This window comes from Diabrotica virgifera, chromosome 2, assembly GCF_917563875.1.
Source record: "Diabrotica virgifera virgifera chromosome 2, PGI_DIABVI_V3a".
Taxonomy (NCBI): Eukaryota; Metazoa; Arthropoda; class Insecta; order Coleoptera; family Chrysomelidae; genus Diabrotica; species Diabrotica virgifera.
This window is the reverse complement of record NC_065444.1, coordinates 220,571,630-220,593,998: the sequence shown is the minus strand read 5'-3', so window position 1 is coordinate 220,593,998 and position 22,369 is coordinate 220,571,630. Positions and strand designations below refer to the sequence as shown.

General features: G+C 33.0%; 1 protein-coding gene across 5 annotated transcripts in view; it reads right to left on the bottom strand.

The window, feature by feature from the left end:
• Window positions 1-22,369, bottom strand: part of LOC114333924 (titin) — a 137,071-nt gene that overhangs the window by 8,696 nt on the left and 106,006 nt on the right. For all 5 annotated transcript variants that reach the window (XM_050644218.1, XM_050644217.1, XM_050644216.1 and 2 more), the window contains exons 3-4: window positions 8,942-10,086; window positions 4,368-4,874 (exon numbers count right to left, since the gene is read on the bottom strand). In XM_050644218.1, the coding sequence (XP_050500175.1) occupies window positions 4,368-4,874; window positions 8,942-10,086 (1,652 nt within the window). The remainder of the gene's footprint in view (window positions 1-4,367; window positions 4,875-8,941; window positions 10,087-22,369) is intronic.

Sequence of the window (22,369 nt, the reverse complement as noted above, 5' to 3'; positions counted from 1 at the left end):
ATGAAAAATTCTTATTGCTAGTAGCAGTAGCACATTTTTGTTATACTCTCCTAGCACAAAATAGTTATTTATGAAACAGTTCGTGAAGTATGCTTTTTGCGAACGCACGCGATGTTCAGCAATACATCGCATAAGTTCGCAAAAAGTACTTCACGCACAGTGTCATACAATAGTTTATCTACGATAAACAAATAAAAAAACTGGAACTCTTCGTCACTGGAATTCATTTCTATTATACAATTTTTAGAACTTTGACATTTAAAAATTCTTACTTCTTTTAAACCAACAAACTGTCCAAACTTTTGTCGTAATTTATTGCTGACAATGTCATCACCATGACAACGCGAAAGTTATGTAAAGTATATTTGATTATATGAAAGTGTGCCAAAAACAGCGCGAAAAAGTAAATCCCATTTAAAATACATTGTTACTTCACGCACACTTTAAATCCTTCACGCACTGCTATCTATAATGACAGTTTTCACAAACTAAAAACTTATACATAATATGAGATAGAGTAGATACACCATTTTAATCAATTACTCATCAGTTACTTATTAAAAAAATTAATATTAGTAATGGTAACAAAGCAACTGGAATTATAAAAATAGTAGAATGTCAAATGTTTTAGCAAATTTACTGTCATAGCCAACTAGGTAGAATCTTGTATGTTTTTATTCATATTTTACGCATCAACAATCTTAACTAAGTATTTGGATATCTCATCCAATAATAATAAATTAAAGATCGGTCTAGATTAATATTATCTACTCTTTTTTTTTGAAAAATTATTTTTGATTGAATATTTGCACAGCCACCTAATAAAATTTCACGTAATTTTTGTTGCAATTAATGTTTGGATTAAAGAATCACAAATAACTCAAAAATTAAAACAGATAGGTATAGGGAATACTTAAGAAATAAAAAAGTACAATAAAATATCATTTCATTAGAATACTAAAATACAGAGTGTTCCATTTAAGAAAACTCAGAAAATATTCATTCCGAGTTTTGACCAACCCTGTATATTAATATTAAACTTTTTGCTACATTATTAATGTTTAACAATAGTAGACTAGGCATATTAAAAATCGTTTGACCATAAATAGAAACTTTGATGCCAAATCACTAGAATTCTACAGATTGTGAATGCTGCTACGAAATTAACAATAAAACGTAATTATCTTTTAATCTACCTCGTATAGTATTACAAAACTCTATATTTTGAGAAAGAAGCATCGAGGAGAATCCAAAAATGTAAAAAGATACAGGGTGTTCCATTAAAAAAAACATAAGCTTGTGTCACCCTGTCAAAGGGGTGACCCTGTACATCTGAAAATATTTTTAAATTATGGTCCCATCCGTGCCCCAACTTTTACCTAAATAACTTTTTTTTTGTATCTCTTACGACAAACGAGTAATTGGACTTTGTCACACTAATGTCCCACCCCGTATAAGACTCCAATCCTTGGGGAGTATACACACTAAAAAATTGAAATCTGACTTCTAGGATCAACAAAAACAAGGGGATCCCCAAATACAAGTATGAAGATTTATAAAATAAAAGATGAGTGAAATGAATCAACCGGTCGAAAACAGCCACACCAAACAGAACCAGTGGATCAATTTTTTCAAATTTGTTGAAAACATAACCGCAAGAAGGTCTTACGAAAAACACCGAGCAAAGGATTACTTTCGAATGAAAAAAGACGTTAGAAATAATGTTTTTTTTTAAGATAACAGAGAGCATAACATGATTAAGGTCAGAATAACTAGCTAGAAATAAATTTATTAAGTAATACCACTCTAAAACTAAAAAAGCAAAAAAATAATACAGAAAAAACACAGAAAGAACGAAATTAGAAGAGCACCAAGGATACAGAACACAGAAGGCGAATCGTATACAGTTGCAGTATTCATTGTAAGCAAATAAAAGAAAATTTGCAGAAATATAACAACCTATCATTAATGTGCCTAATAGAACTAACAAATCTGTTAACCAAATGAATGCTATGCTGGAACAACGTTGTAAACGCCAAATCACATTTTGTTGACAAATTGAAAAAAAAACACTTTATAATAATTGATTATGTTGAAAAAAAATATTTATGAGTGTAATATGATAGATTATAGGATGCATAACATTAATATCAACAAAAATATCCTTAGGCTATACAAAACAAGTATTTATGAACATACATATATGCGATAGTTTAATAAAACAACGTGTTAAATCCGCGTCAGTTAAAACGTTGTTGTGTGAAAGTAAGGCGGTTAAAACGTTGTTTTAGAAATAAAAAATGAAGTACACCTGAAATTAAGCAAAGTGTTTTCCCTCTATTAATTTGGGTAATCACTGACTTGGTTATATGTACTAACATCCATTTTAGCTCGAAATGACAAATTACACAATTGAAAACGTTGATTTACAAAACACGTGCAGAATAATTGACGCGAAAGACGACCCACTTTACCACATACAACACCGAACTTTACACCGAAAGTTGAAGGTTGACTAATTTTCAAACTACCAAAACAGGCAAAATTAAGTCTGATAACATTCCCCACAGTCAGCAGTACATTCTTTTGCACATTTAGAACGTTGTTCCATGGAAAACCCACATATGAAAATATTGGCAGTTACAACGTTATTCCAGCATAGAACAAATAACAATACAAGATATGATACACTGTATTACAGGCATATGAATCTGAAACACTTGAGCAGCAATAGGTAGACTCAGTAATGTGTTGAAAAACAAAAGGATGCCAATAAATTTAAAGAAAAGGGCATTCAACAGTTGTATCCTACCAGTTATGACCTATGGAATGGAGAAGATGACACTTACAGAGGTATCAGCCAATACATTGAGAACGACACAGAGGGCGATCAAACGAGCTATGTTAGCGGTATCTCTGAGGAAACATATACAAAATGAGGACGTGCGAAGCAGGACGAAAGTCCTGGAATTTATTGGAAGAATTGCACAATTGAAATGGAACTGCGTAGGACACGTGGCACGACAAAACATCGAAAGGTGGACGAGAAACATTGTACATTGGAGACCACGCGATCACAGTCGTAGTACAGGAAGACCACAAAAACGAGGGCTAGACGACATCAAAGCAAAAATGGGGAGAAACTGGCACCAAATAGCACAAAACAGAGAAGAATGGAGAACTCATGGGGAGGCTTTTGTCCAGGAGTTGATACAAACAGGCTGAAGAAGAAGAAGATTACAGGCATATACCACTAGACATAATATAGTAGAAAACGTATACAAAACCAACAAACTAAATGTTACGATAGGGCTCGAATGAAAAGCCAATTAAACAAGTTATTGAGGTGGTATATTTGGGAATAAAATGATCTTCTCTTCTTCTTACGTTGCCTCTCCGTTCTGGATGTTGGCGATCAGCATGACTATCATAACTTTGCTTGCTGTTATTCTGAATAGTCCGGTTGCCGATGTATTAAACCATTTTGTCAGGGTTTGAAGCCAAGATATTCTTCTTCTCCCTGGTCATCTCTTTCCAAATACCTTGCCCTGAAGAATGAGTTACAACAAGGCATATCTCTGTTCATTCCTCATAACATGGCCAAGATATTCCAGTTTGCGCTCTTTGATGGTGTTAATTATCTCGCATTCCTTGCCTATTCTACGTAGGACCTCAACATTAGTCACACGATTCACCCACGAAATTCTTAACATGCGTCTGTAACACCCCATCTCGAATGCCTCGAGTTTTCTTAAAAAAGCTTTGGATAATGTCCAGGTCTCTACCCCATATAATAACGTAGAAATACATAGCATCTGATGATAGAGATTTTGATAGCAGGTGGTAAATCGTGACTTCTGAAAAGCGACTTCATCGATATGAACGCTGATCTCGCTTTTCTTGTGCATTGTTTTATTTCACTTGAGTGGTCCCATTGGCTATTTATGTTGGTACCAAGATATGTGTAGCTGTCCACCCTGTCAATTGGTTGTTGGTTAACCAAAAGCTGTGTATTTAATATTTCGAGCTTAGGTCCTACTTAGTACCATGTACTTTGTTTTTTTTTCGTATTGAGATTAGCGCGTTAAATATGGAAGAAGAGGTAAAGCAACAAATAAAGATTTTATTAACAAAACTGAAAAACCAGAATATATAAAAGAGAGATCCGACCTATGTAAAAATAAGGGTATTAACACATGGTAGAAGATTGACGGAATGGTCAGAAAATCTGACCATTGTCTGACCATTCAAACCGAGAAATAATCATAATGGTAAACAGAAAAATATGCCTGTACAAAAAAGAAGAAAGAATCAAAGAATGAGATATATTTCATCAAGGCTAGAACTAATTTCAAAATATTTATTACCTGTAAAGTCTCCTTCGATGGTAAGATTGTCTTCACGGCGAACAATATCCACTCTTTCTCCACGTACAACTTTATAATCTTCTGTTTTTGTTGTTGAACTAGTAAACTCGCCTTCTGGTCTCAAATTATCTTGTGGTCTCTTTACAATAGGCTTCTCAGCAGGTCTCCAATCTTCCGGTTTACGTCTTTCAAAATCTCCTTCTGGCCTAAGATTATCCTCTGGCCTCTTAGGCTTCGGTCTTTCAGCTGGACTCCAATCTGGCTTTTCTGGACGTTCAAAGTCTCCTTCTGGTCTTAAATTATCTTGAGGGCGTTTAGCATCTGGTCTGTCACCTGGACGCCATTTTTCTGGTGTTCTTTTTTCAAAATCGCCTTCTGGGCGTAAATTGTCTTCTGGTTTTGTTGGTTTTGGTCTTTCAACTGGTACCCATTCGGTTTTCTCTGGCCTTTCAAAATCTCCTTCAGGTTTTAAGTTATCGTGTGGTTTTCTGGCTTCTGGTCTGTCACCTAAAAGTTCATGATAAATTAAAATTTTTTCTATAACTACTTTAATTATCGACATAAAAATATACGAGGAAGGAAAATTAAAACACCTAGTCGAGGAATTAAAGAAATATAAATTCGAAATAGCACTAGAAGAAACAAAATCTCTCTCTTAAATCCTGTCCCTCAGGAGGGAGCGTAATGGTCGACATGATGTGTATTGTCCGTCTCCAAAGATCTATCTGGTAATCTTTTAACTCGCGCATAGATCTTTTGTATATTCCCATAATTTGATCGATCCATCTTGTTGGGATCTTCCTGGTGATCTTCGTTCCTCCTTTCCTTGTATAATGAGTCTCCATGTTTTCTGTGTTTGCTCTCATAACATGTCCAAAGTATTTTAACTGTTGAAGATGCACTTTACTGGTGAGTATTTGGCTAACTTTTAGCTCTCTTAAAATTGAACTATTTGTCCTTCGGTCGGTCCAAGGAATTCGTAACATTCGTCTTCAACAGAATATTTCAGTGGCGTCTATCTTTCTTCTTTCCGATTGTCTCTTCTTCTTTAAGTGCCATCTCCGCGGTGGAGGTCGGCAATCATCATAGCTATTCGTATTTTAGAGACGGCTGCTCTGAAAAGTTCATTTGATGTACATCCGTACCACTCTCTCAGGTTGCGCAGCCACGATATTCTGCGTGTTCCTATGCTTATATTTCCTTGAATCCTTCCCTGCATAATCAATTGGAGCAAGCTGTATCTTTCACCACGTGTAATATGTCCGAGATATTCCAATTTTCTTGTTTTGATGGTATTTAGGATTTCCATTTCTTTATTCATCTTTCTCAGAACCTCTTTGTTTGTGACGTGTTCTGTCCACGATATTTTCAGAATTCTTCTGTACACCCATAGCTCGAATGATTCTAGTTTTTCATTGATGCAGCACTCAAGGTCCAAGCTTCCATTCCATAAAACAAAGTCGAGAAAACGTAGCACCTATCCAACCTAACTCTTAGCTCCAACTTCAAATCTCTTGTGCAGAGCACTTTTCTCATTTTGTTAAAATTTGCTGTAGGCTTTTCTATTCTGATTTTGATTTCCTTTAAGTAATCTCCTGTGGAGTTAATCATTGTTCTAAGGTATGCATATTGGTCGACTCGTTCGATATTGGATCCGTTTATGAGAGATTTTCCTTATTTCTTTGAGTTTTCGATATTCTCATAAATTTTGTCTTCTTGATATTCATTGTTAGCCCGTATTCTTGTCCAAACTCTGCTATTCTGGTCACCAGCCTCTGAAGATCCCCAATATTTTCAGCTAAGATGACAGTGTCATCAGCATATCTAATGTTGTTAATGGGAACTCCATTTACCTTTATTCCAGCTGTTTCGCCCTCAAGAGCTTTTTTCAAGATCTCTTCCGAGTAGGCATTAAAAAGAATTGGTGACAACACGCATCCCTGTCTCACTCCACGTCTGATTTCAATTTCCTCTGATAGCAGGTCGTTAACACGTACTTTTGCTCGTTGCTTATAGTATAAATTCGATATAATCCTGAGGTCATTGTAGTCCAGCTTCTTTGATTCCAGGACATGCATTAATTGTTCATGTCGTACTTTGTCGAATGCTTTATTATAGTCAATAAAACACGCATATATATCTTGATTGACGTCTAGGCACCTTTGTATAAGTATGTTAAGTGAAAAAAGAGCTTCACGAGTTCCCAGGCCTTTGCGAAACCCAAATTGCGTATCATTAATAGGTCTGGATCCCGCGTATGAAAAAAAAGTTGATTAATAGCAAGCTCAAACTTTGTTAATAGCTTAAGGGTGTCTAGTCGGATAAACTTTGATATATGGGAACACTGGAACAGGGGCAATTTTAATTGTTGAACAGGTTAAAAATTTGGAACGGTCACACTACAAAAACGGCACATTTATTTTGTCCGACAGAACAGACTTAAACTCTCCGAACAGAGATTAAACTCTCATGCAAAAATCAGACTGCTATTTATCACCAAATGGACGTTTTCATGAGTGGAACATGTAGAATATGTCAAATGACAGGAATTATGACAGGTGATAAATAGCAGTCTGATTTTTGCATGAGAGTTTAATCTCTGTTCGGAGAGTTTAAGTCTGTTCTGTCCGACAAAATAAATGTGCCGTTTTCGTGGTGTGACCGTTCCAAATTTTTAACCTGTTCCACAATTAAAACTGCCCTTGTTCCAGTGTTCTCATATATCAAAGTTTATCCGACTAGACACCCTTAAGCTATTAACAAATTTTCAGCTTGCTATTAATCAACTTTTTTTTCATACGCGGGATCCAGACCTATAATGTCTATGTCCAGTTTATGATATATTCGGTTATGGATGACTTTCAGTAGCAACTTTAGCACATGGGAGTTCAAACTAATGGTGCGGTAGTCGCCACATTCTCTTGCGTTTTTCTTTTTAGGGAGGCAAATAAAGATCGACGCCAACCATTCTTTGGGTAAGGTGCCTGAGCTATAAATTTTGTTCAAGAGTACCACTAAAACATCAATATGTTGATTGTCTATTGTAGCATCTATAATTTTTAAAAGGTCGATAGGAAGCATGTCAGGTCCTGGGCTTTTCCTGTTCTTCATTGTTTTTAACGCATGTATTATTTCTTCCTTTGTAATATCTGGACCTATTTCTCCTGAAGTAAGTTCTATGTGTTCCAGGCACCCTCTTTCATCATCGAACAGTTCATCGATGTATTCTGCCCAACGTTGTACTTTCTTATCGGTCTCTGTTATAGCAACCCCGTGTCTATTCAGAAGTGTACCAGTGAGATTTTGTTTTCTTAGTCCAGCCATTTCTTTGACTTTCTTATGTAGTTTAAAAAGATCGTATCTTTTTTGGAGGTCCTCGATCTCTTTGCATTTCTCTTCAAAGTGTTTTTCTTTTGCTTGCTTTATTATCTTCCTTATCTCGTGGTTAATCTCCCTGTATTTATTGTCATCTTTGTTTTTATATTGTCTCCGTTGTTCCATTATATTCAGTATTTCGTCGTTCATCCATTCCTCTTTTCTCCTTGTGGAAGTCTTTAGTATATCTTTACAAGGTTGTAGTATGCAATGCTTTAGTTGCTCCCAGTGCTCGTCAATACAATGTCATTGGTGTCTATGTTCAGCTCTCTACAGTTCGTATGCAGTTCGTGTTGAAGACATTATTTTGGGTTCTTTAAGCTTGCTTATGTCTATTGTAGCAGTTCCGATTGTCTCAGGGTCCAAAATTCACATCCGTAGGTCAGTATTGGGATTCTTAAGCAGTTGATCAACCTCATCTTTAACGCTCTTGAAATTTGACACTCCTTCCTTATTTTGATCATCTTTGCTGTGGCAACTTTTGCTAGATCACATCTGCGTTTAATCTCTACCTGTAATGACCCTGTGTTTGTGATCAATGATTAAAGAGATAAGTATGAGCTCACAACCTCAAACCGGTCAATTGATTGGATGATTGAAGAAACGAAATAATTTGGGTAAAACTCAATGGAAATAAATGACTATTTATCTTTCAATAGGGGAGGAGAAGATAGAATGTTAGGCATATACGTTGTGCTAAATAAAAGGCTGAAAGATCTAATCGTTGACTTCAAACAACTTTCAGAGAGAATATACGTACTAAGAATACAAAAAAATAACATTTATAAACATACACGCACCGACTCAAGAGAAAAAAAGTGGAAATAAAGGAAGAATTCTGTTAATGCAAAAATAGTAAAAGAACAAATATACGTTCCCACCATAGGAAAATATAGTCTACATCAAGTAACGAACAAAAATGGTCACATAATAGATTTCGCAAAAGAAAGAAATTCGATTATTGTAAGCACAGACTTCCAACGCAAAAGAATATACCAAGGAACATGGAGATCGTCACATCAGAAAACCGTAAACCAAATAGATGATATACTCATCGAAAAAGACGTGAAAATGTATAAGGAATATAAGAACATAGAGAGGACTAGATGCAGACACAGATCACTTTGCAGACACTGCAAAAAAGTATAAATCAGCTTAACATATTAGACTAGAGAAGGTAAATATCTAGACAAACTTACCCGGTCGCCATTTTTCAGGAGTACGTTTTTCAAATTCACCCTCAGGTCTCAAGTTATCTTCAGGTTTCTTTTGCTGTGGTCTTTCTGCAGGTCTCCATCCAGGCTTTTCAGGTCTTTCGAAATCACCTTCTGGTCTCAAATTATCTTCTGGTTTTCTTTGTTCTGGTCTCTCACCAGGCCTCCATTTTTCTGGGGTACGCTTTTCAAAGTCTCCTTCTGGTCTTAAATTATCTTCTGGCCTCTTCTGTTGGGGTCTTTCTGCAGGCCTCCATCCAGGTTTCTCTGGTCTCTCAAAATCACCTTCTGGTCTCAAATTATCTTCTGGTTTCTTGGCTTCTGGCCTATCACCTGGTCTCCATTTTTCTGGTGTTCGCTTTTCAAAATCTCCTTCTGGTCTAAGGTTGTCTTCTGGTTTCTTTTGCTGTGGTCTTTCTGCAGGTCTCCATCCAGGTTTCTCTGGTCTCTCAAAGTCACCTTCTGGTCTTAAATTATCTTCAGGCCTTCTTGCTTCTGGCCTATCACCTGGTCTCCATTTTTCTGGTGTTCGCTTTTCAAAATCTCCTTCTGGTCTAAGGTTATCTTCTGGTTTCTTCTGTTGTGGTCTTTCTGCAGGTCTCCATCCAGGTTTGTCTGGTCTTTCAAAGTCACCTTCTGGTCTTAAATTATCTTCAGGCCTTCTGGCTTCTGGTCTTTCTCCCGGTCTCCATTTTTCTGGAGTGCGCTTTTCGAAATCTCCTTCCGGTCTCAAATTATCTTCTGGTCGTTTCTGTTGGGGTCTCTCTGCAGGTCTCCAACCAGGTTTATCGGGTCGTTCAAAATCACCTTCTGGTCTCAAATTATCTTCTGGTTTTCTGGCTTCGGGACGCTCTCCAGGTTGCCATTTTTCAGGTTTATATCTTTCAAATTCTCCCTCCGGTTTCAAGTTATCATCTGGCTTTTTAGGTTTCGGTCTCTCTGCTGGGCTCCATTGTGGTTTGGACGGTCTTTCAAAATCACCTTCTGGTCTTAAATGATCTTGTGGTTTTATAATAGGGAAACGCTCCCCTCTTACTGCATTGTATTCATCCTTAGGCTTACCAAGGAAAGGACCTTCTGGATGAAGATGATCGTTGTAATCGTCTGGATTATGTGGACAGGTATGGCGTCTGAAAAAAATAAAACCAATGAATATAATATGCAATTTTTTTATTGTATGGACAAACAAATTGTGTTGTCGAAATATAATTAATGTTATATCCAACATGTCCATGGAATTTTACAACCGATCGGAAACAATAAAAATACTAGTTCTGCCGTTTTTTGTTCTCATCTAATGTACTAATGTACTATGGGAAAGTTCTAATGACAAGAAATAGAAATGACACTGTTTTGCTGACTACTGGTCTGAAAGATCTATAAAGATTAGGCATGACGATATTAAAAATCGTCAAATATTATTATTTATCAAAAACAGAAAATGGATGATAATTATCAAGAATTATAATTATCAGTAGTAAGTAGTAATTGCACAAGAGCTCTAAAATTCTATATTAATTTTAGAGATCGAGTGCAATTTGTTGCGATTATTTCATGAATAAAACTGTCCAAAACCAAAATTGTATTGTAATTTATTTATGTAAGTACAAATTAGTACAATTAAACACACAGTTGTTATAAACATTTGACGGTTGAAAGTCATCACTTTTATAATTTTTAAAACTTTAATTGTCATTAATATCACTGAATTTATTTTTTCATAGCAACGAAGGTCATCTGACGTAATATACTTGACGACGGGAAATTATCAAAAATTATCGGGTATAATATCACAAGAGAGTGAGAATAAATTGAAAATAAAGCGACAGTTTTTCGAAAATTTGTTGTTTGGCCATATACACGAGAGCCCGCAGGGCTCGAGTGGCTATTGCCCAATGACAACAAATTTGAGTAAAAATGAAGCATTATTTTCTTATTTATTCTTACTGTCGTGTGATATTCGTAAGATTATTTTTTAATACGTATATTATGGATATTTTCTTAAATGTGACAGTTGCCAAAACTAGGAAACTGGTTGCCATTAAACAGAAACAATCTACTTAAAAAAATTCTATCGATAATTTTCTACAGTAGATAATTCTCAGTATAATTTTAATCTGATTGGACAGCATTGAACACGTGATCAAATATCTTACTATACGATTGGAAGTTAAAATCTCCTATGAATGAAATAATCATGGTTATAATTCATCATGGAAATAATCAAAGACAGTTTGTAATGATATTCTTGAGATATTAGAAAGTTAAAATAATCATGGTTGCTATTAACGACAACACTCAAGAAATCAGATGCAGCAATGATTAGGCAAGGAGTTTTTAAAGTTGCATGTGGCGTTCCATTTTGCTAGCCCTTAAAATTTGTGATAGTGTTGTACCCATAATATTTAGTAGAGTGTCATAATTGCCCCGACTACGTCCCATTTCCCTTTTTTATGTACCCGTTAAGATATTGTATATTTATATTGTATATAAATATATAAATATATAAATATATTGTATATAAATATATAAATATTGTATATTTATATACCCGTCTATATTGCCATTCAATTCTTAATTATAGGTTATAATAAAATAATCTAACGCCTCGAATAATCCTCTTTCTTAGTTTGTCGTTACAATGGCAGCCGACGTCAAATAATTAGTTTAATGTTTAGTGGCATTAAGAAAATTTGAAACAAGACAATAATTCCACTTCCCTTTTTCTAATTTACATAATCTCTATAGTCCGACTCACCTTGACTTTACAGTATACGAAACATAGGCAATGCAGTCCTTATGAGAGTTTTTAGCGTTTTTAGCGCGGTGATGCCGATTTTTTCAAAAAGAATTTGTAATCGAGCATTAAAGAGATTAAATTAAAACTTTTACAAGAAACTTGGTATTTTTAGAAACGCAATCTAGAATTTTAGGATTCATATGCGTAGTATATCAAATAAACTTAAACTCGTATGCATCCTAAAATTGTAGATTGCCTTTCTAAAACAGTTTTAATTTAATCTCTCTAATGTTCGATTGGACTGCATGTTCCTTATACTGTAAAGTCAAGCTGAGACGGACTATAGTATTCTCTTATGTGATATTAAGACATCGACTCTGGCTGATATCATAAAGTACAAAGAATTGGGAATTATCAAACTGTGGTCCTATAGGAAAGGACTGAAAATTCCAGAGAAAAAATTCCAGTAGACTTCTATATACAGTGTGTTCCAACGAAAATTTGACACCTCCCCCACCCCTAGAAACTCAGAAACTAGGAGTTTCTTCACAATCTAAAAAAACACATCAATTTGTATTGGAAGGGGGACGAATTTCCATGCAAAATTCATGCTCTCAAATGTTACCCCCTACGGCCCCGCGTAAACCCCCAGTTTTTTGAAGCAGCGAGTGTAGCCGAGTGGCACTTCATTTCAAAGGTATTTTTTTTCTCTACACGACCCTCTATTTCTTTTTTAATTTGCGGAATAATTTTAAAGATAATTTTGGATTTAACTAATTTATAATAAATTTGTTAAGTCCAATATTATCTTTAAACTTATTACGTGAATTAAAAAAATGGAGTGTCGTATAGAGAAAAAAAATTACCTTTTAAATCATGTGCCATTCAACCACACTTGCTGTTTAAAAAAAAAGTGGCAGGGCAGTAGGGGGTTACATTTGAGGGCATGAATTTTGCATGAAAATTCGTCCCCCTCCCAATATAAATTGACGTGTTTTTTTTTAATTTTGAAGAAGCTTTTGGTTTCTGAATTTCTGGGGGGTCAAATTTTCGTTGGAACAGACTGTATCTATTACTACAAATACAGTATACAGTTCATTAAGAAGTAAAATTAGAATTTCTCAAGTAGTTTATTATGTTATAGGAGACATAAACTACCAACCATTTTCTCTAACAATCGAAAGCAAAATTGAACGAAAACAAAGTTTACCTTTCATGCAATTAGTTATTGACGTTCTTTGTAGGAATACTTGACACCTGAATGATATATTAAGATTCGGACTAAATTATGCGCTAGGCGGTAACTTCTAATACAGCAAAGAAATAATTTTTAATAAGAGGCAACGTATAATTATTCCAAATTAGTGTTTATGAATATATTTAACATCAGTTATGTTACATTTGGTTAGATCTCTTTTTAATAAATATGTACGTGAAAACCTTGTACCTTTTTTACATGTTAAATAGTGATACCATATAGAATTGACGGGTTCGCCAACGCAGTGATTCATAAGTTACAGTTAAACTTCCAGTAATATTCTTCCTACGTACATCGTGTAAAATGGCTCCAAGAGGTGGGTTCAAGAATCTGTCAATTTTATTCGTAAATAAAAAAATATGTTATAAGTCTTGGAAAATACTAATACTAAGTTTTACGGACGATTCAGTGTAAGCTACTAAAGAAATTATCAAATTAATATATCTCACATACAGGATTGAGATAAATTATGCAACCAATTAAATATCTTGGATACAAAAAAGACGCCATTCATGAAAATTTGCAAGCAAGTACATACAATGACACCTAAGGTATCTGACGCTATATTTTTCGTTATTATTCTACTTCCAGTTTCACCGGAAATACACTGAACTTATTTAACGTAAATGGGACACCCTGTATGTTTTTATAGGTTTTAAAACAACTAGTCATTCCTAATTCATGCATACCAAATTTGGTAGAACAAATTTGTTAAAACTAGAAATAAATCACTTTACAGTTGTTAAAGAATATTTAAATTTATTTACGATATAATTTACTAGACAGTGATGAGCGTGCTAATAACCGATACAATAACGTAAAAGATATAAAACATAATACATTCCGAAGTAAAGAGAGATGAAACTAGTAGAGTTGGAAATAATCGATATAAACGTATAAATGTAGAATTATTTATTTACTAGAATATTTGCATAATATACATAAAAAAGATGGAAAATCGCTGGGATCGTTGTATTGAGCTAAAAGAAAACTATACCAAATAAAATAAAATATTTTTGAACTTATACTTCTTTACGATTAAGAGTGAAATTTTATAATGCCGGGCGCATGCGCACACAGACAGTATGTATTTCGTTGCTAATCTTTCAAGATATGTATGTATCAGCGCTGTCAGAGCAAATAAGTCATATTATATCATATAAAAGGATATATTAGTGTTCTTAGTAAATGTATTATTTATTATAATTTTTGTGTCTTTGGATTTGTCTTCCTCGGGAATAAGATATTTTATAATAATAGTAAGTATATTTAAAGTATTTTTTTATACTTCACTTGGTCTATTAAATTTGTCAGTATGTATGAGAAATCTTGTAACCTGTCAAAGCACAGAGAATATAGCTCAGTGGTAGAGCGTGTGACCGGAGATCAAGGGATCCCGGGTTCAAATCCCGGACGATTCATATTCTTTTTTTTTTGGTATCGTTTTAATAAAAATTTTTTAAAAGTGGTAGGTAAAGAAAGTTAGTTTAATATTTAAATAAAATACAAATAACCTGTTAAGTATATTAAATTCGTTGAAATCATAATAATAGAAGTATAACTTCTTACGTGCGTACAAAGTACACACACATTCTTTTTTTTTTTTTTTGAAAAACATGTTTTTCATTATTCAGAGGTTATTTATCAGACCATCTGGTGTCTAGTATCCACTATCGAACGAAGAGGATTAAGGTAACTGCAGTACTGAAGGAATATTTTAATTTGGAAAACATCGTAAGTAACGTGTGTAAAAGTTTTACTCTCTTATAGGTAAAAATGAATTCAGGGGTGAAAGGGTTAAGGTACAAGAAAAGAGAAGTAGGTACAGCAGATAGAGTAAAAAATATACATATTTACTGACATTTCATTCTACATTATACGTTTTAATATCATTAAATATGTATATTTTTTATTTAACGGTTTCTTTTAATTTATAATTTTTACGCCTTCTTTAAATAATTGGTCAATCTACGCATGTCTAGCAAGTAGGTATTGTATTATTTAAAAGTTTTCGTGAAACTTTTTCCGGTTAGTTGTAGCCTATTTTTAAAACTACTAATATAGTACAGATAGTATAAAGTCTACCCTACTTAACTAGTAAACTAAGTACTAAAATAAACTAAGTAAGTACATACTTAGTAGTACCTACCGCTTGTATTTTCGAATATTTCTAACTGAGACAGGTCTCAATATTTTATGCATACGTTGATATAAAAAACACAGCTATAATGTCTCCTTGAAATTCGGTCACAACAAAACACATTCACATAGTTACGAACTTCGTCTTTTGTGTCTCTATTATTAGATTATTAAGAAAACTTCTGACACCTTTTACACAAAATAATTTCCAAAAATATTGCCGACGCATCGTGAATCGATGTCTAGGTCATCTCTAGATAGAGCCAATCAATATGTTTTAACTGTAAGGAATATTCCAGATAGATAAATGTTAATTCCGTCTACTTTATTACAAGCGTGCTCTATTTTCTAAGGTACACTAAAGCGTCAACCTGTGCTTGATATGGTGCCCTACTTTATCCTGTTAGAGTTAGAGAAGGTATAAAGTATAATCGATCAACGAAATGTTTGTTTTTATAGGTTTTTACCTTTGTTACTGTCAAGTTTGATATAATTGTGGGGTAACAATGAAAAAAAAAATTCATCGATATGTCATTAAAGAAAAATTCGGGGTAATGATACTAGTTTTTTACAAAGGATGATCAATAAAATATTAGAAGTTTAAAAATACTATATACAGGAAATGAAGAAAAATGTAATTACCAAATAGAAGATACAGGATCAATAACTAAGTATAATTATTGTTTGAATTTTTATTTTCATTTTTTTTTGTAATTTTTCCATGAACTTCATCGATTTAGTCCGTTTAATTTTTCTCTACTATGAAGACGAAACAGAAAAAGAAAAGAATGAAGAGAAGAATCAGGAAGAATCAGGCAGAATCAAAGGAGATATGAATAGAAGAGTGAGAAAAGAAGTACAAAAATTGGTCGATGTAACAGTACCATACGGGGAGGACAAAATCAACAATAATGGAAAACTATTAGGCACTTGAATTCTGTTTAGAAAATCAAACATGATGATCATGCATGCATGAAGTCATAGTATGCATGCATAAGTCATAGTATCGTAAAACTAGACCCAAACCCAGATATTCAAAGTGAAAGTTATCCTCCAACACCAAATTGTTCTATATGGTCCACAAAATGTTCAGAAAAAGTCATACCATTTTGAGCGTCGGGTTTGGGGTGGAGAGGGGGAGAAATCGGTAAATTCGTAGTTTTTTACGTTTTTCGTCAATATTTCTAAAACTATGCGGTTTAGCATGAACAACCTTCTTTACAAAAATGTTCTACATTAAATTTGAAATAAAAAAGTTCCAAAGTTACGGAGGTAGTGTAGTATAATTGGTCCAAAAAAGGCCTAACCCAAACATCCGAAGTAAAAGTTTTCCTCCAACACCAAATTGTTCTATATGGTCCACATATTGTTCAGTAAAAAGTTACACCATTTTGAGCGTCCGGTTTGGGGGTGGGGGGGAGATGGGGGAGAAGTCGATAAATTAGTAGTTTTTTACGTTTTTCGTCAATATTTCTAAAACTATGTTTTAGCGTAACAATGTTCTATACAAAAATGTACTACATAAAATTTAAAACAAAAAAGGTCCTATACATAATTGTTACAAAATCAACGGTTCCAGAGTTACGGAGGGTCAAAAGTGGAGGTTTTCGATACTTTTTATATTTCTTGGGCAATTTATAATATTATTACTGATAAAAGAAATTTTCTTTAACAGGGTTGTGTTTTGCAAATAAAATTTGCTATTTCAGTGGCCGATGGTATGTTAGTGATAAGCCCTTGAAGAAACGTCAACCTCACCACTCAAAATCATCATCAATTGCCCAAAAAATATAACAAGAATGTGTGTGTACTTTGTACGCACGTAAGAAGTTATACTTCTATTATATGATTATATGATTATAAACGAAATTAATATACTTTTTATTTATATTTTATTTAAATATTAAACTAATTTATACTTACTACTTCTCAAACATTTTTATTAAAACAGTGCCAAAAATTAAAATAATAAAAGAATAAAACACACACAAACACATTAAAAATGCCACAAATGATTTCTGAACATTAATTGTCGGAAAAATTTTTAACTAAATACGTATTTTCTGAAAATAAAATTATATAATAAATATACTTACAATCATAAAATGTATAAAAAAAATAAAAAAATAAAAGTTTCTATTGGGATTCGAACCAACTTACCGGCTGGTATTTGCGTTGTATTGGGGTTCACTCGCATTAAAAGCTTCGCCACAGAGACAGTTTGTCATTATGTGCGAAGATCGACTAACTAAACGGATTAAACTTTTGACATTTTTAACTTATGTAAATCAAATTATTTTGATTTTGAATTGAAAAAATACAACAAAACATAGAGTAATAAAACAATATATTAGGTGAATATTGATAGAAATTTTGATGGTAATCTAATTATGTAAATAAAAGTATTACATACTACTTATGTATTTTGGTAGGTTCAAATAGGTAGGTATCGGAGCCCGTATAACGACTAATAAATTTCGCAATCACTTGCATCGTGCAAAGTGGCTATGTTCAAATATCATAACAAAATTTGATCAACTATTTATAAAACACTTACCAGTGTAAGATTCTTTAGCTTTGAATAAGCGAGATCTGCGGCACTCATACTAGTCACAGTTTGATGGGCTTTCACATTGGCATGCAACAATCATCTCTTCTATGTAAATAAGTCCAAAAATATAATATGAAAACTATTTAAAAGGCAGTATAACCATTAACTAACTTTTTGTTTGTTGTTTCTCTTCCTACAAATTTTAAAACGCAACAACCATACATTATAACCAAACCACAGTCCCACAGCTGTGCCACAGCTGCCAAATTGGATAATTTTTGTCATGTCATTTGAACATCCAATCAGAACAAAGTTATAATGCGCATGCGCCCGGTCGCTAGGTTTTACCATATAAAAATTCACCGTCATTACGCCCGTAAAGAAGTATAACTTCAAAAAGTATCGAAAACCTCCATTTTTGACCCTCCGTAACTCTGGAACCGTTGATTTTATAACAATTATGTATAGAACCTTTTTTGTTTTAAACTTTATGTAGAACAGTTTTGTATAGAACATTGTTTACGCTAAAACATAGTTTTAGAAATATTGACGAAAAACGTAAAAAAACTACTAATTTACCGACTTCTCCCCCATCTCCCCATCTAACCGGACGCTTAAAATGATGCAACTTTTTACTGAACAATATGTGGGCATTATAGAACAATTTGGTGTTAGAGGAAAATTTTTACTTCGGATGTTTGGGTTAGGCATTTTTTTGGACCATTTATACTATACTAACTCCGCGTAACTTTGGAACCGTTCATCTTAGAAGCATTATGCATAGGACCTTTTTTATTTCAAATTTAATGTAGAACATTTTTGAATAGAAGGTTGTTCATGCTAAACCGCATAGTTTTAGAAATATTGACGAAAAACTACGAATTTACCGATTTCTCCCCCTCCCCTTCCCAGCAAACCCGACGCTCAAAATGGTATGACTTTTTTCTGAACATTATGTGGAACATATAGAACAATTTGGTGTTGGAGGATAACTTTCACTTTGGATGTCTGGGTTATGCCATCTTTTGGATCAATTGTATCATACTATCATATCAAGGAACAAACAATCGATTATTGACTATACTATAGTGCAAAATACAGAGAGGAGCTGGATAAGAGACGTAAAGGTGAGAAGAAGTTATGAAGTAGGCAGTGACTACTACCTACTGGAAGCTACATTTAACAGTAAAGAAGTAAAGATAAAAAACACCGAATTCAGATAAAAGGAAGAGTTAGAGAAGAAAATGGGCAAAGCAGGAAAAATGATAGAAATAGTAGAAGAAAAATGGAGAAAATTTAGAAATGTTATGATATGTGGACCACAGTAAGTAATAGGAAAGAGACACGGACCCCATGATGGGATATAGAAATAAAAATCGAAATAAAATAAAAGAAGAAATTGTGGAAATAAGACAAATGCCACAAAAATCTGAAAGATGCAAAATACAAAGAATAAAAGTTAAACAAATAGTCAAAATCAGAAAAAGGAAAGATTAGACAAGTTAGGAGAAAAAATGGAAGAAAACAGTAAAGAAAATGTAAAATTAAATTGTTTTATAGAACTCTGAAAACTCCACAAAGCAACAAAGAAATAAAGCTAAAACAAATACTGACCAAAAACGAATCAATATTAATCGATGACAATGATATTTATAATGAAAAGATGGAGAGACCACTTCGAAAAATTGTTGAAAGGAGAGCAAGGAAAAGCAAAGGAAAATGAAAACAACGTAATTGGAGGATCAAAGGAAAATACTGAGGAAATAGAAGCTATACAGAAAGAAGAACTAGAAGAAGCAATAGGAAATAACTGATTTTCCTTCCTCTTATTTTCGTTACATAAATTTCTAATTTTTTCTGGAAAATAATTTTTTGGAATATAATTTAGGCACTACGATTTTTATTAATGCTACATGCAAATCGTCTAATTTATTTAACATTTAAGAAAATTCTTGTTTAATTTGTATATGCATTCTAAAAATAATTATTAAGGTACTAGTACACTTTACAAGACCAAAAATAAGCATTTTTTCAAGATTTTTCTTCTCAGAACCTTTACTAAAATGAACATAAAACTTTTTACATATTAATATCTAACTCTTAAAGAATACAAAAAATATGTATTTTTTCATTTATGCACGTACACTAAATATTGTAGAGGGCGCCAAATTCGAGGCCTCGAAAAAAGGTAGTTCCGATGGCGGACAGGTAATCTCAGGATTGGGACCTCTGAAACACAAAAATCGTCCGGCATTTAAAAAAGGAAGGTTTCTTACGTGACAATTTACCACCGTTAGTGAAAAATTCCGCAAAAAAAGATTTTACGGAAATTTGAAAAAAATTTGTGAAAAAATCGCAAGTTTTTCTTCAGTTTTTCATGGTTAAAAAATATCAATTTTTTATTTTTTGGTCAAATTGTGGTAAATTGTCACGTAAGAAACCTTCCTTTTTCAAATGCAGTACCATTTTTTTGTTTCATATATTCCAATCCTGAGATTAACTGTCCGCCATCCTCTTTCGAGGCCTCGAGTTTTGCGCCCTCTACAATATTAGTGTACGTGCGTAAATGAAAAAAATATATTTTTTTGTACTCTCTAAGAGTTAGATATTAATATGTAAAAAGGTTTATGTTCATTTTTAATAAAGGTTCTGAGAAAAAAATTCTTGAAAAAAATTATTATTTTTGATCTTCTACAGTGTACTAGTACCTTAAGTAAGTAGCTTAAATGTTTACAAAGCACACATTATTTAGTAAAATTTTAAATCACAGTAAAATATTGACATAAGGGGTGATAAGAAGGTCAAAGAGATAAAATTATTACCTATAGACATGTAAACATCATTTATAAAAAAGTTGGTAAACCAACATAAATATATTATGTATATTGATTCCAACATAGTAATCCTTTAGATACTAATTTGACATTGTTGCATTAAAAATATATTTTTTTATTGATATGCAAAATGTCATTTTGTATTTGATAAGACAACCAAAACGAAAAAGAAACCAGTTATTTAAATTAATCTGTTAAAAATAAATATAACAAAAAAAATTCCAAATAATGCGCGCAAATCTTGTTATTTTTTTTGTTATATCTGCACAACAATTTTTTTAGTGTTAATTCCCAATCAATTTTAGACTCCTTTGTAAATTCAAAACCCACTGGTCTAATATCATCACTGATTACTGTAGATGTTATTTGAATTAGAAAAAATTTGTTACGAAATAGGTGTATAAAAAGTACCACAATTTCGGTTGCTTAGCTTCCCACAATATTTCTAGTAGGTACTATCTACTACCAGGATGTTGGCCAACCCTTTGTTGGTAGTGATAATAGTGTTGTGTTAGGTAATAAACTAACCTTCAAGTTTCAAGTTTCCCTAGCTAGTGCTTATCCTCAATAGATATTTGCTATCACATTGGTATAAATAATAGGGAACTTGCATAAAATTTTAAATTCGAAAAAAATGTTATAAATCACAACAGAACATAATTTAAAACATGTATCAAAGATTAAAAAGTTTTGTTTGGCTTTCGTTTGGCCCCTAAAGATGATTAAAAATTCAAATTAAAATAGGTGGCCCAAAACGCGTCGTGACGTCAGCCGTTTAAATTATGATTACATTCTTCCAAAAAAGTAAACAGAATTTAAAATTAGACGTTATAAACGTCAGGAGAAAATACAGTTATGTAACCTCACAAGTGTTTTTGATCGTTTGAACTATTTTAAATTGACTAAAGGTTCTCTAAACCAAGGCCAGAAAACAAAAAAAATATATATAGATTTTAAATTTGTACTTCTGTTATTATGAGGTTTTAAGGCGTGAAATTTTGGAAATCTTATTTTTAAAGGAAACTAAATATTATTATGCAATAAAAAAATGTGCAAGTTCCCTATTAGGTTTGGCATTCGTTTTGACACTGACACTATTAAATGACATTTAAAATATGTAGTTCAAACGATCAAAAACACTTGTGAGGTTACATAACTGCACGGTTATTAGACTTTATTAATAGTAATGTCTAAGAACCGTGACATAACTGTATTTTCTACTGACGTTTATAATGTCTAATTTTAAATTCTGTTTACTTTTTTGGAAGAATGTAAACATAATTTAAACGAATGACGTCACGACGTGTTTTGGTCCACCTGTTTTAATTTTAATTTTTAATCATCTTTAGGGGCAAAACGAAAGCCAAACAAAACTTTTTAATATTTGATACATTGTTTTAAATTATGTTCTGTTGTGATTTATAACATTTTTTTCGAATTTAAAATTTTATGTAAGTTCCCTATTGTATCAACAACTGTTCTGAACAGTTCGATAGATGATCTATCGTCGATCATATTATATTATTATTACGGTCCATTTTGTTTCAGATTTATGATGTTCGCCTGGCACTTTTGCTCCCAATTGCTGCTTCTCCACTCCAGCCGAGGGCTATTTCGTTTCATGATACGATATGTTCAAGATATCGTAAGAAGGCAGCTATAGCACCATATTATTTTGAGTAATTTCAGGTGGTTGCAATGGGTGGTCAGTCAGAATCCAAGCTTCAATATCGTATAGGAGACAGAATACATATAATCGAAAAGTTCTCATTCTTAACTACACACTGAATCTCATATTGCAAAGTACATTTCTGATTCATTGCACTTTTAGCTGTGTTCTTCATATATTGATTTTCTTGATCATTCCTCATTCAGCATACATCCCAAGTAC